Source organism: Aspergillus japonicus, assembly GCF_003184785.1.
Source record: "Aspergillus japonicus CBS 114.51 unplaced genomic scaffold BO86scaffold_18, whole genome shotgun sequence".
Taxonomy (NCBI): Eukaryota; Fungi; Ascomycota; class Eurotiomycetes; order Eurotiales; family Aspergillaceae; genus Aspergillus; species Aspergillus japonicus.
Genome location: NW_020291655.1, coordinates 77,255 through 93,692, shown reverse-complemented (window position 1 = coordinate 93,692; position 16,438 = coordinate 77,255). Strand labels below are relative to the sequence as shown.

Here is a 16,438-nt window from a genome sequence, read left to right as displayed (position 1 = left end):
GTTCTACAGGGTGATCTTGAATTTGATCGATGGTCCCATAGTACAAATAATCTGGAGTTATTTTGGAAGCCTACTACAATCAATTCTTGTGATGCAGCTGATTCTCGCGCTATATATAAATATAAGCCTTCTGTCTCCTGATTTCTGTCTTCTGCTGCTCAATTACCATTCAGAATGTCTCGATAATGAAATTGTCTCCGGTATTCCAAATCTCGCCTGCATGCTTTATAACTCATCCTCCAACACGACCTTCCAGATCGATGGAGATGGTCATCAGTATACAAAATCTGAGCTACAGATATAGAATTCAAGAGCCGAGTGCAACTAAACTGATTCACAGACAAGCTTATTGGCCATACGCTGTTCAATCGCATGGGTATTCGACTCGACAAGGGGACAGAATGGCAGCAACGCAAAACAGCTCAGAAGGTTTATTCATTTGTTAAAAAAAAGACCCATCTGTATTTGAGGATCTTGCGAGGCAGCGTGTCTTCTATCTTGCTCCAGTATCCCATGTCTAATTTGACTTAAAGAAACTCATACCTACCACGTACGATATTGATCTATACCCATTAGCCTGGCTGGACATATTCCTGGCTTGTCGACATCAACTTAAGATGTACCAGAAAAAGCATCAAGAAGGGACTGGCCAATGTGAGAGTACAGCGCGATTGTCTATGATATATTTTCAGCGCGTGGATCACTAAATGTCCGTCTTTAGGTGGAGCAGTGTTCAAAATGCCTTACCCAGATGTCGCAATCTGCGTCGAATGCACCCATGACCTTTATTAACGGACAACGTCCGACTTGAGAGGCCGAGATTTGACCATTGAGATAAAAGGCCTTGAGAACGAGTAGGACTTTGGCTTCAGTGCTTTGGCTGTGGAGAGTACTGCAATCTCAGGTCCTAGTATTGCATACGAACCGCTCTATACTAAGTCCTCGTTGCAGTAGCGCCCAAGGGATAGACAGATATCAAGGCACCGGCAGATGTGCGTACTGTGTTAACATGCATGCTGCAGTAGAGTTTACCTCTATGATTGTGCAGATAAAGAGATGTCTACCACCTTCACTGCTCTATCTCAAACACAGCCCCAATTCAGCAGCCCTAAACGATGATTTATGTCGGGTATTCCAGAGTATCAGTGACATTTCTAAGACAGACACCGAGAATATCACTGTAAGTTGTCAGGACTCCCCGCATGACTGTCTGGTCTGTTGCGTGGAATAAATTGCTCTTCTATAGTTACCATAAATTGGGACACTGCAGCCCCGAAGAAGGGATGTTGAGGTTGTTGCCCTGATATACTATACTGCTGCTGCTTATGCAATAGAAGAATCCAAATTTTTACACATCAAGAGAGAGCTCACCAGGCATACCAGTTACATAGAGTAGATTAAGTTTATATCCATTTGCTACTGCTAACTACAATATTAGGCAGTTCTTCGATAAATCCTGGAAGCATAAGCAACCACGTCCGTGGAAGTAAACAGACCTACATTGAAGAGTACTAGTCCGGAATAGGACAGTGTTACTGAAGAAGGTAAAGCTTGTGATAAACCTACAGCACATTAGTAAGGGGGTTCAATGACCACGGCTTTGGAGGAAACTACCACGCACCGCTATGTCCATTCCGTCGTCACCCAGAGTAACTGTGTATGGTAAGATACCGGTAATTTATATGTACTGTATCTTATGTGAAATCAAATTGAATCTGCTGCTGTTCACAGCACTCACTCACTCACCCAAACTCATTGTAGTGGTAGTAACCGTCTTTCTACCAGTCCCTTCTCTTCCTTTTCCTCCCCTTCCATACATACCAGAACTCCCTCTGAACACAGTTCCTCCCTCCTCCCTCAGTCCTCCCTCCCCGTACCGTACCCGGCCCAGAAGTCCTCACCACCACCACCTACACTAATACTCACTCTCCCACCATACACCACACCCACCTCCCCCCCAGGAACCCCAAAAATCCCTTCCGCGGTGAAATCTTCGCGTCGTATCTTTGGCATCATCTTCCCTCACCACAACCACCCTTTTCATCCTTTCTGAGCGATTTTTTCCATCTGGATGACTTCGCTCAATTGGTTTCCCTTATTTTAGCGCGTTAATCGGATGCTGTGTTCCCCGAAATAGACTCCATGCTCCGTGACGAGCTTCTCCGGTCTAAGAAAGATGAGATCGCGTACGTATTTGATTTTACCCCCATTTATCGCTTGCAAGCAGTCGTTCTATTCCTGATAGCCCTGCGACTGGGATTAATCGCTCATTTGGAATTTTTTAGACGTTGTTTGTCGTCGCGGAAGCGCAAACTGAGCGAGCTCTACTTTGCGACCGTAGGCTTCGCGGGCGCGACCGGGAACGCTCCGGCGGACTCGCTATACCATCACAAGGAACAGGCGTTTCTTGATGCCAACGACCTTACCAGGTAATCTAATTCTTACTCTACCCTACTGTCACCCAATGCTATTTTTACATTTATACTACCTCCCTCTTATGCCCATCGTTCTATCAGATTTGTCATTTCCCTTCATGGTAGCCATGAAGGCTCTTGAATGTGCAAATAACTAGGCATGTTGCTGGCAAGACCTCCACACTAACCCTCAACAGAGGCCGATTCTTTGATGAAACCACTCTTCCACAACTACCAGACTATGCAGCAATCCTATCGCGGGATGGCAGGAAGTCTACCGCTACAGCAGCGCCCGTGCTACTACCGGCAGTCGCACCTGCTCCACGGACTCACGACGCTACACTCGACAGTCCGCCACTGACAACAGAGAATGCTGCCGCGCCGATCAAGCCAAATACCGGAGAGAAACGTCCAATTTCCCAGCAGCTGCCACCACAGAATCAACAGCAACCCGCAGCTGAACCACCAGCCCCTGCTCAGGTTGCGCCGGACGTCTCTTTCACCAGGCCCCAGAGCCAGGAAGCATCTTCCCAACCCAGGAAGCTTGCGCCGGCAGTACCATCACCGACGATAGATCAGAAGACACATACTGCGACGCAAGGAAAGCATGCCAGTGATCAGGATACAGCATTGGCGGTGGCTGAGGTTAGGTTGGACCAGAAGCAACCAAGTGCCGTGCCACCACCTGCAACACCTACTGTGGTGCCAGTCCAGAAAAAGAATGATGCACGGCCGTCTCTTTCTTTCGGATCCATCCCCAAAGTTCCAGAGCAACCTCTCTCTCCTGTATCTTCAGCCGGCCTATACTCAAACAATACTCCTGTGCCGGTCACCGTGTCGCCAGCTACAAGCCCTGCTGAGGAAGTCAACGACGCTGTTCCGAGACTTGCGAGCCCTAAGGATGAAGAAATTACTAAGACTCTTTCCAATCTGGTACCATCAACGCCCGACGAACAACTGCGTTTCGAGGAGGCGCAGTCGCTCAAGCAGACCCTTGCTGCAAGCAAATCCCTCGCCGAGAGTGCGGTCGAAGGCACCACGACGAGGGTAGTTATTGAAGAAAGTGCTGCACCAACTCCTGTCACCGCTGAGAAGTCACCAACGGTCGCTCGTATATCGCCTCCAACAGTGCCAGCAGAGCTGAAGACATCGCGTGTCGTGGTTGGACATCCCACTGAGCCCCAGCTTGCTGCTAAAGATCAGGCTCAAGCTGGAGTAGGCGTCAAGATCCCGAAAGAAACGACCCCAGCCAAAAAGCCATCCCCGCCAGCCAGTGCAACACCGACAGTTGAAAGGATGACAACTAGGGTGTCATCTGGAGCCATTCGTCATAAATCTGTATCTGAAATCCTCGGAGAGTCACCTAAGCCATCACCTCAGTCTGATAGGCAAAGCTCAGTCGAGAAATCCGCAGATGCGACAAAGGCCGTAGCTGCGGCGACTCCTGACTCCACGGCGAGGATGCGATTCAAAGATCGCAAAGCACGGGAGAAGGAGAGAACCAAGTTGTCTACCGTGGTCTTTCCCAAACAGCAGCAGCAGCAACAGTCTCAGGAGAAGAGCGATTCGATGGAGATTATCAGGCAGCATGCTGGCGACCTCGGAAAGCTCAATGAAGAGCAAGACTACCTCTTTACTCTGTTCCAAAGCCGAGCATACACTCCTCCCCGTGGGACAAGTCTCAGCACACTCATCGCTTCTGCTCATAAGACTTTGACGACGTCAAATCACCTGCTTGAGTATCAAGAGCAGATGGACTGCCGCACATTGCGCCGGATCTATTCTCTACAGAATGCGAACAGGTGGCCCTTGCGTCAGCTGAAGCGTTCGGTTGAACCTCCACGGGAAGGGAGTCATTGGGATGTGCTTCTGAATCATGTTAAGTGGATGCGTACAGATTTTCGAGAGGAGCGCAAATGGAAGATTGCCGCAGCGAAGAGTTGCGCAGACTGGTGTGCAGAATTTGTCAATAGTGATGCAGAGCACCGTTCACTGCTTCGCATCCAGGCAAAGATTCCTCCCGCAAACAAGGCCGAGGAAGTTGAGAACAAGTCCAGCTTAATTTCACCGCCTGAAGAAGACACGGTGGACGAGATGATGATCGTTTCTCAACCTACCCCAGACCTGGTTCCTTCCACAGAAGAAGATTCCGCAAGCGAAGGGTTCAGTGATGAGCCTCGTCTTCTTGTGGGTGATACGGTCGCTCCAGCAGCAATTTTCTCCCTAGGTACAGACGAGTTCACGTTCTCGTTGGACATGACCCCTGCGGCGCAGAAGCTTCTGGATGAGCTGCCCATCTATTCTCCCATTACGGTCACGCCTGAACTAGACCTACCAGTCTTCAAAGAGCCTCCTGACACGGTGTGGAAAACCGAAATTCTTCCTGTATCTAAGTACGCGCTTGGTAAGGTTACGTTCCACGACGATGAACCTGCTCGAAAGCGTAGTCGATACGATTATTCCCAGTATCGATCTGATCTCGATACCGGTGCAGTGGACCTTCCTCCGGAGCAGACAAATGTCGCGCTCTTCCGCTTGGAGAACAGACACATCCGCGATAGAATCCACCCCGGCCATTCCTTTCGACCCCCTACCGAGCATCCTATGCCTTCGGTCGGTTTCTTCGAGTCAAGACAGTCTTCTCAATGGACCTATACCGAGGACGATGAGCTTCGTCGCCTTGTGAAAGAGTACTCCTACAATTGGTCACTGATCTCCAATTGCCTAACACCGTCCTCGCAACTCACATCAGGGGCGGAAAGACGGACACCTTGGGAATGCTTCGAGCGTTGGATAGGCTTAGAGGGATTGCCTGCTGATATGTCTAAAACCCAATACTTCCGTGCCTACCATCAAAGGCTTGAATCAGCACAGCGCACCATAATGGCACAACAACAAGCGGCTCAGCAACAGCAGCAGCAACAGCAGCAGCAACAACAGCAACAACAGCAGCAGCAGCAGCAGCAGCAGCAGCAGCAGCAACAGCCGCAACAGTCACAACCGCAACAGCCGCAAGGTAACAACAATAACAGTAACTCGCAGTCACTGCCCCCGATCCGGCGGAGGACTACACAGCCCGTTCGAGTGGACCGGAGACGATCTTCCAAACACCTGGCGTTGCTCGATGCCATGCGCAAACTAGCCAAGAAACGGGAAACCATGCTCCAGAAGCAACAGCACGGTAAGTAATCCGGGGAAGGGTGTCCCTCCTGTTAGCTGAGACTAATCACAACCCCAAGCATCTCATCTAGCCTCGCTGCGGAAGGTCAACGAGGCCAACCAACCCAAGCCCCCAATCTCATCGCCTGCCGAATTTAGCCGACTCAAATATGAGCGTGAGGTGAAGCTCCAGGAGAGACAGGAACAATACCGACAGCAGATGTTCGCTCAGCAGAAAGTAAGGACTTGCCAGAAAGGGATCGTTCTCGAATGGTTGGTCGCTAACACGGCATCAACAGGCTCATCAAGCCGCGGCCCATCAGCAGGCAAACTTGGCCGCTCAACGTGCCGGCCAAGCACCTAATCAGCAGCAGATGATGAGCGCTCCGGGGCGAACCCCCAACGGTATGCCACATCCCGGAGCGCCCGCTATGGCAGCTCAGACACCAAACGGAATTCCCAACGGATTGCCAAATGGCATGCCGACGGGGCTGCCACCTGGTGTTGGTCCCAATCAAGCCCGGCCTCATATGCAGGGCATGCCCGGTGGCACACCTGTTAATGGAGCCATGCCGCCCAATCCGATTGCAGTGAAGATGATGCAGCAACAGCCCGGTATGCAACACAATGTCGCTGCTCGTCCTGGGATGCCCATGCAGACCCCTCCAGATAATGCCCGAGTTGTCCGGGAAGCCAATCGACTCCAAGAACAACAGCGGATGCTTCAATCCAGACAGCAACCGACGCCGCATCCCCATCAGCAACCAACGCAACCCCAGCAGAGTCAGCAGCAATTTCACAATCAGCAGCAGTTCGTGCCACAGGGCTCTCACTCTCCGAACCTCAACCTGCCTAATATCAATGGCAACCCCAATAATCCAGCTATGATGGCTGCTCTACAGGCCGGAGGCGGCATGCAAAGCCCGAACTTCCACAATACCACCCCACAGGGCGTCTCGACACCATCACCTCGAATGGGTCAGCCTAATCTGCTCTCTGGCGGAGTCATCCCTACAATCAGCAGCTTGCAGAACCAGATTCAGCGAAGCAACCCGAACATGCCGCCTGAGCAAGTCAGCAAATTGGCTACAGACCGCCTGCACCAGTTCCAGCAGCAACGCATGTCGCAGGTTGCCATGAATGCCGCAGCTGGAAACATCGGCAGTGTTCAGGCTAACTACCAGGTCTCGCATGACGCCAATTTCCAGTCGCCCCAGGCTGGGATGAGTGGTGGGCCAGGAATGCAAGTTCCCCAGGCTCAAGGATATTCGCCCATGATGCGTGTTCCCCAGCCAGCACAACAGAATCGGGTTGCCATAGGGAGCTCTCCGTCCATGAATGGAGCTGTACCTCAGCCAAGCCGCAGTGTGACCCCACAAACCCAGCGCAGTGGGAGCGTCCAGGCTGGTCCAGTGCCGGGCGCAACAAACAAGAGTCCCAACCCTCCTCAAGCACAGACAGCGACTAGCTGAACTTCTCCGAACGGATTAGACACCTTGGCCGACCTCTGATACCTTTTTCTTACCCTTTCACTGTACAAATTCATTCCCCTTACCTTACTACCTTTTATTCCACGCTTGCATGTTACGCCTTGGACCATGCCACGCCTGTTATGAAACCAGATTTCTAGCGGCACAGCTCCTATCCTCGGACAAAGCTCTCTCACTTCTTTGACCCTCGATTCTCAACGTTACCCTCTCAGCTTCAGCTTCCCTTCCCGCGTGTTACCCTCTTCTTTTACTCCCCCCCCCTTCCCTTTCTTTCACAAGTTTTGCCGTTGATTTACGGCCTGAGCTCCATTTTTTGTTGGAAGGATGTCTCTTAACTTCGTTCCGGGGGCCTTACTGCATCATCTAAGTTTCTCTGCGCTTTTGTACTACATGTATTGATAGGACGGATACAAAAGGGGGCGCCGAGGATATAACTTGGAAGGCCAATTGGAATGGATGGGCTCAAAAAGAAATAATGAACCACGATTGTACGATTACTGCTCAGCTTGTTGATGTAACATGTGTAAATCTTTCCCTTCTGGGGATTGCTGTAAGATCTTCTCTGGTCACTCACAAAAGGGTCCTTATGGATTGACGATGTAGAACCATGTAAGCGCGCGTCTAGCCCCGAGCCTCCGATTTTGCCACCGCCTCTGCCCAGCATATTACGCAAGTGAGCTTTCGCAACACTAGATCTTGCCCGACACACATATTGAAACCAACTCTCCAGACAAATCCTAATTCAGATTTTAGGAGGACCACAGCTAATTTTAGGTTTGTTACAGCGCCAATCGATTTTCTACCTCAAATGGAGTGAATGGTAGCTCTTTCACCCATCCAAGATACCACGAACACAGTGCTACTCAAAACACTCACAGCTTCTTTGAACTCTTTGCCCCTCCCACTTCTCAAAACAGGGAGTATAAAGGGCAAGCAACATGTCCTCCTCAGATCCCCCGCAAAGTGGTAGCACACCAAAGCCCTTCTCCCTCTCCCTGGGCAACAAAGGAGGTCTTAATGGCGGCAACAGCGGTAATCCCGCCAAAAAACCCACCACCTTCAACCTCAAATCCACCAAGCCCACCGATTCTGCTACGGCAAGTACGCGCTCCCTTCCTCTCGCCGCGCGCGGCGGTCGCCCAACCCCTCGGTCACTGCACAATGACGACGACTCGGACGACGAAGCCAGCCGCGCTGCTGCTCCCGCCCATGAAGAAGTCACAGGCTTCGACACGGTCACGGGCACCGCCATCTCCGCCGCCGACGCCGCCGCGAACCAGCCGCTGGTGATCCCCGTCACGAGTAACAATAATTGGCGGGACCGGCCGGGGACCAGTCGTCGAGGGGCGGGACCGCCGCCGCCGCAGCAGCAGCGGGGGACGAAGAACCTGCTGCCGAAGGAGGTCCAGGCTATCCAGGAGGCGCAGAGGCGCGGGGAGATCGCTGGGGCGACGGTCGAGACGGAGGGGCCGAGTATGGCCTATGGGCTGAGTTTTGCGGCGGCGGCGAAGGAACCGGATCAAGATGGGGACAGGGATATGGATATGGAGGATTTTGGGCCTCACAAAGCGGCGGATGAGGAGAAGACTAGGACGCCCATGACGCAGGATGAGATCGCGTTACAGGCGCTTATCCGGGAGAGCAAAGGCGAGACTGCGGAAGGGGGTCGGTCGGATCTGGTGATTGAGGCTGCTGCTGCTGCTGCCGCCCCCAATGGTGGTGGTGGTGGAGAATTCGGCGAGACGAGTTCTTTCCGCGCGGATATCGCCTCGCGGCCGGAGTCGGCGACGCTGGACCAGTATAATGCGATCCCCGTGGAGGAGTTCGGCGCGGCGCTGTTGCGGGGAATGGGCTGGAAGGAAGGGCAGGCTGTCGGCAAGGGGAAATATGGGGGTGCTTCTGCGGCGCAGGGCAATAAAGCGCGGGTGCCGGAGCGACGGCCGGGGTTTCTGGGGATCGGAGCCAAGGATGTTTCCGGGGGCAAAGGCGCGGAGGCGGAGTTGGGCGCGTGGGGAAAGGCGGCCATGCGCAAGGGGTCGAGGAAGGCCGGGCAGGACGGAGGGACGAACACGGAGGGTGTCTACATGCCTGTCATGATGCGGAATACGAAGACAGGCGAGTTTATCTCCGAGGAGGAACTGTCGACCTTGAAGAAGGAGGCGAAGAAAGAGACCAATGATGATGAGTGGAAGGCACGGCGCGATCGCAACCTGGAAAGGAGCAGCAGGCGCGATCGCGATGACCGTGACCGTCCGAGGGAGAGTGATCGCGACTCCCGGCGGAGGGATTACGATGAGGACAGGCGCAAGAACGGGTCGTCGAGGAGGGATCGGAGTCGGTCGTCGAGTGATCAGCATTCGAGAAGACGCAGATATGAGGATGAGGGCAGCGATAGCCGTGAGGATCGCTATTACCGAGAGAGAGACAGAGACAGAGATCGTGACTCTCGCCGGGACCGCGACAGAGACCGCGACAGGAGCCACCGATCTCGCGACGACGACCGCTACAGTTCGAGATACTCCTCGTCGAATACCTCAAGCAGACATCGCGATCGCGATCGAGACCGCGACAGTGACCGCGACTCACATCGGAGACGAAGGTATGACGACCGGTAAAAGGTGTTTTAGGACCGACCTTACGTGTATAGTCATGGATATAGCCTCTCTTCCTTTGAAAAATGTCGCATTATTACCTAAACGAACATAACTTTTTACATCGCCGATTTTCCCTCCCAAGAAAGAATCATTGAGCAAGACAGCAAGGACTCCGCTCATAGCGCCAGTGTATCACAAAGAATTCCAAAGCAGATTATCTTTTGTCTATCTATACATGTTTCTCATTCATGACCGGGGGATTCCGTGATCCTGTGTTTTCACGACCCCAGCATGACAACATCCTTCTCGGACTCGTTTGAATTCTCCTCCTCCAAGGAGCCGGCAAAGAAGTCGTACGTACTCGCCGCGCCCAATCCACCCAATCCTACGCCGCCATCCATCTCTGCTAGCACCCACTCCACGAGATAGCTCTCGTCGGTAAGTTCCTCAATCCGCCGGTAGTGGCGGTCCGTGTAGGCAGCCAGAGCCTGCAGGATTTCCTTCAACCCTGCACTAGCGCGACTGTCGCTGCGTCGCTTTGCCTTGCCGGACGCAAGCTCAACGAATGTCGAGGCGGGGTAGGACCGGAAAAGCGCGAACAAAATGCGTTGCGCCACTCTGGATGTGCGTGCATTCGTGTTCCAATCACGGACGCGGAGAAGAAGGGTGCGGAGGTTTTCGGGGTCGAGGGTTTGGAGGACCTCGTCAATGGAGGCGTTGCCAGTAAGGCTGTTCTCATTCTCGATGCCCTTCGCCTCGTTCGAGTTCGGGTCATCGGCGGCGTCGATGGCGGAAGTGAAGAGGGAGAGGAGACGACCGGGGTGGTTCAGCTGAAGCGCAAGTGTGATGGCTTCGCGATAAGCACCGGCCCGGATGTAGTTCTGTAGCTGCTGATCCTGTTCGATACGAGCCGAGTTGGCGTTCACGGCGGCGGTGTAAGTGGCCGAAGTGGTATCGGTCCAGAATGTCACTGTGGAGTCGGCGGAGCCGGAGACAAGGCCGTAGGGGGAAGAAGTTTTGAGTGTGGTAGGGGACGCAACATCTTCGCGGGAGCCGGAGGGAGTCGGGCTGGCAAGCGCCCACACGCGATCCTCGTGGTTGTCCAGAGTAGTCTCCAGCTCGCCTGAGTAAGGGGACCAGATCTTGACCAAACCATCGGCCGCAGCCGAGGCCACCAAAGGTCGCAGTTGTGCGGCGGTCGTGTTGGGTGCCAGCGCAGACTCTTCTTCCTCGTCCTCGTTCTCTTCCTGGTGGGACAGCTCCGACGGCGGGAGCCAGATTACCTTAAGCACACTGTTCGTGTGGCCTTCGAAGGTGAGGAGACAACTGTAGTCTGCCAGACTCCAGATCTTGATGGTTTTGTCACCCGAGCCTGTGGCGATCAAGCCTCTGTTGGTGCTAGTGCCGCTGTCGGAGTTGAGGATAGGGGTGCCGCGAGGGGCAAAACGCGCCGACCAGACACCTCGCTTGTGTCCGCGCAGGATACCCACCGTGGTGCCATCCTCGGTCGACCAGATCTTGACAGTACGATCTTGGGAGGCAGATGCAAACAGCGTCGCTGAAGGGTTGACGTCCAAAGCATTGATATCTTTTTCGTGTGCTTTCCGGGTGAAGACAGCCTTGGGATGATGGGGCTTGGAAGAGCTCAGCGGAGGCAACTTTCCGATATCCCAACGCTTGATGGTCCGGTCTTGAGAACCCGTAAGCAAGAAAGCAGGAGGATGGTTCAGAGGATCATTGTAGGCGGGGGTGTTGGCGGGGGGTGGGACTCGGGGGAAACTAATAGCTCCCAATGACTCGGCATGACCGGTGAAGACTGCAAAGCACGTATAAGATGAAGATTTGGGGTCGAGACGCCAGAGACGTGCGGTGTTGTCCTTTGCACCAGTGACCAGCCAGTGACCAGACCAGTCTACATCAAGGCAGATGATGATGTCGTCATGGCCTTCGAGGTGTGTGATATCAGCACCAAAGTATCCTTCTTTATTGGCAGATGGTCTGTCTTCGGATGGTCCAACTGATACAATGCGGATGCTTTCGGTGTTTGTAGCGAGTGCCAGCATTGAACGGTCAGGGCCGACATATGCGAGATCAATGATATCGTCGTCGTTGCCCGAGATGCGCCGGATGATCGGCAAGGGATCGATTGTGGTCCCTTGCTTGTAGTTGGATAAAGGCTCCAGAGAATAGAACCGGATGGTCTGGTCGGCATGAACTGTCAATGCAGATGACATGCCAGGAGAATATTGGATCGCCACAATGGCCTCATATTCCGAGGCAGGTTCTTGTTCCGCAGTGACCTCGCCTCCACGATTGCAGTCCCACACACGCAAGCGACCATTTTCACCCGCAACCAGACACAAACCACTATCGGCGACAAAGCAGGAAGCCTCCACACTTTCGAGGACCGGAATAATCCTCCGCGTCTTGAAAGTCCGCATGTCCCACACAATCACAGTCTTATCACGGCTAGCCGAAAGCAAGGCATTCTCCAATGGTGAATATGAGAGGCTGCGCACAACCGAAACATGAGACTCGAGCGACGCGATAGGCTTCCTCTTGTTCAAATCCCACACGCAAACCTTACCCTCCTCATCTCCGGAGGCAAGCCGGAAGACTCCCGTTGAATCCTCCGCGATCTCGTCTTCATCTGAGTCGTGCGATTGATTCTTGTTCTTCCTTTTACTCGAGGACGATTTGTTCGGAAAGTCCGGCGCTTGGAAGAAGCACAGGGCTGAGATGACACCTCCATGGCCATGGAAGGTATGTGTGATATAACCGCCCCGAATATCCCAGACCTTAATCGAGCCATCCGCGGCGCCAGTCGCCAGTAGAGTACCAGTAGGATCGATTGCAGTCGTCACGACAGGTGCTGTGTGGGGCTTGAGACTTCTGGCTAATTTCGCATCGATCGTACGGGTGGACTCGTCGAGAGGTGAAAGAGAGTAGATTCGCATGGACATGGACCGCGAGCACATAACGACATGCGAGGCCGACGGGGAGACTGAGCACAGTTAGAAAGACCGAACAATAAATCACTCGGGGCCCAGAGGGTTGCATACTAGCTAAGCTTGTGATAATCTCGCCATCCTGAACATGTCCATATAAGCAGTTTGCAAGCACAGCGGTGATGTAGAGGGATTACTTACGCCTTCCAGACTAGCAACCTGGTCTCCAGTCTCCAGGTCAATGACGAGGGCATCTTCACTGATGCATGTCACCAGGAAACGACCACTGGCATCGAGCGCAGTGCTTCCTCCGGTGTAAATAGGACGAAGTGTGCGAGACGCCTCGAAGGTCGTCTTCACCACGGCTTTAGACATGATATGTGAAAGTATTCAGCGATTGAAAGCCGAGAACCTATCGCGCCATGCTAGATCCAATAGGATCCACGTCAACAAGATGTTCTGCGGTTGCTGGACGCCGCTCAACTCGCCGTCGCACCGGAAACTTCTGATCTTTTTTCGAGATGTTTGCCTTGTTTGTCTTCCTTGCCAGTGGACCCCCGATCCCCGCTAGCCCAATGGATAAGCGCGGAAGCCGCCTCTGCCGCCCACGTGCCTGCCGCTTTCCTTTCTGGGAATGATAGTCATCTTCCGCCCATCGACCATACATCATTCAAGACCATCCAAACCGTCCATCATCTTGGGCAACTCATACGGCACTTGACTTCATTCCGTCTAGAGGAATGGCTTCGCAGGTCTTGCAGGGCTAACACTCATAAGATGCTCACGCGATGGGGCGCCGAGCGTACCTGAATCGACTGGCTTTGGTATGCTCCACCTTCTTGTTCCGTTTCCATATACAGTACACAGAGCTGTAACCCCACATGAGCGAGCAGCCTTTGTCATGGTTCATTATTCATCGTGCGAAATACTCTCATCGCTATAATCATGCTCCTGATGCAGAGCAATCACGGTGGCATTACATGTGATCTCAAAATTAACCTCTTTCTACCCTTCAATTGCCTGTCTACACACCTATCTACACTATGAATTTCTTGCTTGGCGCTCTTATACCTCACTCTGATAATCCCCAGATCCCTATTGAAGCATACTGTTAACACTTCTTCAGGGGCGGTCACCCTACGAGGCCCCTGATCGTTCCACAGGCTCCGCAGCAAACCATGAACCTGTTTCTCACAGGAGAGTATCGGCTCTGCATGCGGATGACTATGTCCAGCATTATGATGAGAGGGGCCATCCCATTAATCCAGAGTCCAAGTCTTTTGGCAGAGAGCTAAGAAGAGCCAAAAATGACGTCCTATCCACGATGGGAATCGTTGTCAGTGAAGAGGGCAACATGGGCGGCCCTACTGAACAACAAAAGATTGACATGATCGCGGCTGAGAATGACTATGGCTTGGTCATGGCTACTCTAGACCAGATCTCAGTCTTTCTTGGCTCCTGGTGGACTTCCTCCCTAATGGGTCGGATACTGGTAACTTTCTCTAAACCTGCGCCTAGAAGAAAATATGGACAACATCGACCTGACCACTTGTCCAGACTTTCAAAAGTTACACGCACGTTCCCTTGCTCAGTATGATACACCAAGAGCGTACGAGGCACGGGATAATGGGATTCTACTTCGCGGGTATTCCAGCCTGGGCAGTCTCAACATGCTTATCCTTTCTTCGACATCATCCGCTGGATCGCTTGATTGCGGCCTGCCAAGATCATTTCCCAAACGATAACGTGCTGTCAAGGCTTGTACGAGCCACTTTGAACATATTACATTCGGCGTGAGTACCTTGTGCGGTCTGGCCATTTTCACTAGCTAAAAGTGCATGCAGAACTCGAGGAAGCCTACTTGTCCTGGCTATTCAAACTTACATGTACTCCTTGTTACAGTCACTTCACCTCGTTCATCCTTACTCTCTAGTAGGGTTAAGGGCTCTGCTGCCTTTCGGTGAACATGCTCCGATGCAACTTCCCATGCTACCAAGTGACCTTTCGCTTCGTTCTATGACCGGGTTTTTGACAAATGCCCTAAGAACACCCTCGCTTCTTGTTTACATATATGTGTACCTACGCCCAGTCGTCGAGATCAGGCTCTATCGCCTGATTCGACGAAGGTTGCCGAAGCCCGTCTATGCAGACGATCTTTCGGTCAAAGTGGCCTATGATAATGACCTTGTTGACTGGATGATGCCAGCTCTTGGTCGTCGAGCCGAGGAAGAGAATCGTCGCAGCAACCTTACATTCATAGAAGACTTGGCCTACGAAGCCAACTTCTTCCGGACGTGGATCCTATCTTGGTTTGGCTTCAAGACACCACTGATAGGGTCTAGCCCAGAACATGCGCCAGAGGCGCTTCGTCGAAGAGCACAGATGGAAGCAGGATCATCAGGCGCGCAGCTGTCACACGACGAGCGCCAAACACAAAACACTTCGCAGAGCAGACAAGAATTGGACACTGAACAAGCGCGACGGTCTGCCGCTCCTCGATCTTCCGTTCCTGGCGGCACCCTAAGTTCAGATGCCGTCTTCAGCGAGACTCAGGTGCTTTCGAATGAAGAGAACAGAATGTCTCTATCTCCAACAGAAATGAGCAGCGGTGATTATGCGGACATGGCGCCATTGAGACGGGCGATGGCCTTACCCCTAGAGGAAGATCAGAATAATCGGTCTTTGCCGCGCGGCGATCATGCTGCTGAGGCACCGAGAATGTCGCGGTCGAGTACGCTTCTTTCCCGTCCCTCATCGTCTGCTACCTCTTCTCCAGCTTCGCCCCTCGTCCGTGCGTCGCTGATACATCAGAACTCCGACGTCATCACGATGCAGCTAGAAGTGTTAGGGAACCGTCATGAGCACAACGCTGGTACAGAAGAACCAAGGGCCAGCAACAACCCTGGCCAGTCACAGTCAAACGGAGGGCCTGTCAATAACCAGGCGATCTCAAATCTGCTTGACGATCTGCTAGCGAATCAGGGCATGAATCTAGCCACCATTGTCAACACAGATGCTCTAGACAGCGATGGACTTTCTAACATGACCCAAGGCATATCTCCAGGATCTGTAGAGGTAGCAGCAGTATCTGCGGAGAACGCTCAAGTACAAAGTCCGGGGGCAAATACACGCCCTGTCGGAATTCCCACAACGAACTTTCAGAATGCATTGCCAGATAGCACAGGGACACCGGATCAGACCGCTATGCCTCAGCGACCATCTGAAGTTGCTCAGACGTCTGCGGATAATGTCAGCTCTGGAGCTCCTCCACATGCTTCTGATGGCCGGGCACCACAAACTTCAATCGCCGACCCTCATCCTATCGCCCATCGAGTCACAATTCTGTCGTCGCATCCCATTGATTCCCTAGCCTCTCATCTAGCCTCCATAATCACGACTTTGATGTTCATTCCTCTCGAATCTCTTTATCTCCGCTCACTTGCATCCTCTTATCTATCAGTTACAGATGCCCCCGCTGCTCTCCGGTCAGATGTTCACAGCATGGGATTCTGGGCTAGTGGCGGTTCGCGATCCAGTACGCTTATGTACTTTGGCAAAGTTGCGTTGATGATGGGAGTGCAAACGGCCGTGAATGCTAGTGTGTGGGGCATCATCTCCGGTGCTGCCATCAGAGTTGGGAGAAAGTATTGCGGTTGGGGATCATTATGAGCATGTGTAATATAATTTATTTACCCAAATTTCATGGCCAAATTGCTCTCATGCTTGAAAGAGCCTTTGCCTTTTGGTCCACAATCTTACTTATGTGCGAACCCACACAGGCACATACGCTAGCTGTCGGAAGTTAATGCAATTTTAATAATATTCCGGTATAA

At 52.6% G+C, this 16,438-nt stretch overlaps 4 protein-coding genes across 4 annotated transcripts; 3 read left to right on the top strand and 1 right to left on the bottom strand.

Moving 5' to 3' along the window:
* Positions 1-2,031: 2,031 nt before the first annotated feature.
* On the top strand, positions 2,032-7,220 carry eaf1 (MYB and HSA domain protein). Its single transcript, XM_025677549.1, has 5 exons — positions 2,032-2,186; positions 2,286-2,429; positions 2,612-5,595; positions 5,654-5,811; positions 5,873-7,220. Exons 1-5 carry the CDS (start codon positions 2,143-2,145, stop codon positions 7,043-7,045), a joined length of 4,503 nt encoding a protein of 1,500 aa, XP_025528557.1. The 5' UTR covers positions 2,032-2,142; the 3' UTR covers positions 7,046-7,220.
* Positions 7,221-7,769: 549 nt separating this feature from the next.
* Positions 7,770-9,999, top strand: spp2 (spliceosome ATPase-activating subunit SPP2). The gene has a single exon (XM_025671870.1). It carries the CDS (start codon positions 8,002-8,004, stop codon positions 9,676-9,678), a length of 1,677 nt encoding a protein of 558 aa, XP_025528556.1. The 5' UTR covers positions 7,770-8,001; the 3' UTR covers positions 9,679-9,999.
* Positions 9,750-13,095, bottom strand: BO86DRAFT_388503 (U3 snoRNA-associated protein UTP13). Its single transcript, XM_025671869.1, has 3 exons — positions 12,807-13,095; positions 12,720-12,747; positions 9,750-12,661 (listed from the first exon to the last, which is right to left on the bottom strand). Exons 1-3 carry the CDS (start codon positions 12,978-12,980, stop codon positions 9,936-9,938), a joined length of 2,928 nt encoding a protein of 975 aa, XP_025528555.1. The 5' UTR covers positions 12,981-13,095; the 3' UTR covers positions 9,750-9,935.
* Positions 13,096-13,279: 184 nt separating this feature from the next.
* Positions 13,280-16,387, top strand: BO86DRAFT_388501 (uncharacterized protein). The gene is made up of 4 exons (XM_025671868.1): positions 13,280-13,429; positions 13,732-14,097; positions 14,163-14,398; positions 14,450-16,387. Exons 1-4 carry the CDS (start codon positions 13,394-13,396, stop codon positions 16,272-16,274), a joined length of 2,463 nt encoding a protein of 820 aa, XP_025528554.1. The 5' UTR covers positions 13,280-13,393; the 3' UTR covers positions 16,275-16,387.
* The last annotated feature ends 51 nt before the right edge of the window (positions 16,388-16,438 follow it).

Excerpts from the sequence above, each read along its gene's own strand:
- eaf1 (XM_025677549.1), top strand. The coding sequence starts at position 2,143 with ATGCTCCGTGACGAGCTTCTCCGGTCTAAGAAAGATGAGATCGC. Across the intron at positions 2,187-2,285 it reads TCTAAGAAAGATGAGATCGC|ACGTTGTTTGTCGTCGCGGA; the intron begins GTACGTATTTGA and ends GGAATTTTTTAG. Across the intron at positions 5,812-5,872 it reads AGATGTTCGCTCAGCAGAAA|GCTCATCAAGCCGCGGCCCA; the intron begins GTAAGGACTTGC and ends CGGCATCAACAG.
- spp2 (XM_025671870.1), top strand. The coding sequence starts at position 8,002 with ATGTCCTCCTCAGATCCCCCGCAAAGTGGTAGCACACCAAAGCCCTTC.
- BO86DRAFT_388503 (XM_025671869.1), bottom strand. The coding sequence starts at position 12,980 with ATGTCTAAAGCCGTGGTGAAGACGACCTTCGAGGCGTCTCGCACACTT. Across the intron at positions 12,748-12,806 it reads AGGTTGCTAGTCTGGAAGGC|GATGGCGAGATTATCACAAG; the intron begins GTAAGTAATCCC and ends GGACATGTTCAG. Across the intron at positions 12,662-12,719 it reads GATTATCACAAGCTTAGCTA|TCTCCCCGTCGGCCTCGCAT; the intron begins GTATGCAACCCT and ends AACTGTGCTCAG.
- BO86DRAFT_388501 (XM_025671868.1), top strand. The coding sequence starts at position 13,394 with ATGGGGCGCCGAGCGTACCTGAATCGACTGGCTTTG. Across the intron at positions 14,098-14,162 it reads CCCTAATGGGTCGGATACTG|ACTTTCAAAAGTTACACGCA; the intron begins GTAACTTTCTCT and ends CCACTTGTCCAG. Across the intron at positions 14,399-14,449 it reads TTGAACATATTACATTCGGC|AACTCGAGGAAGCCTACTTG; the intron begins GTGAGTACCTTG and ends AAGTGCATGCAG.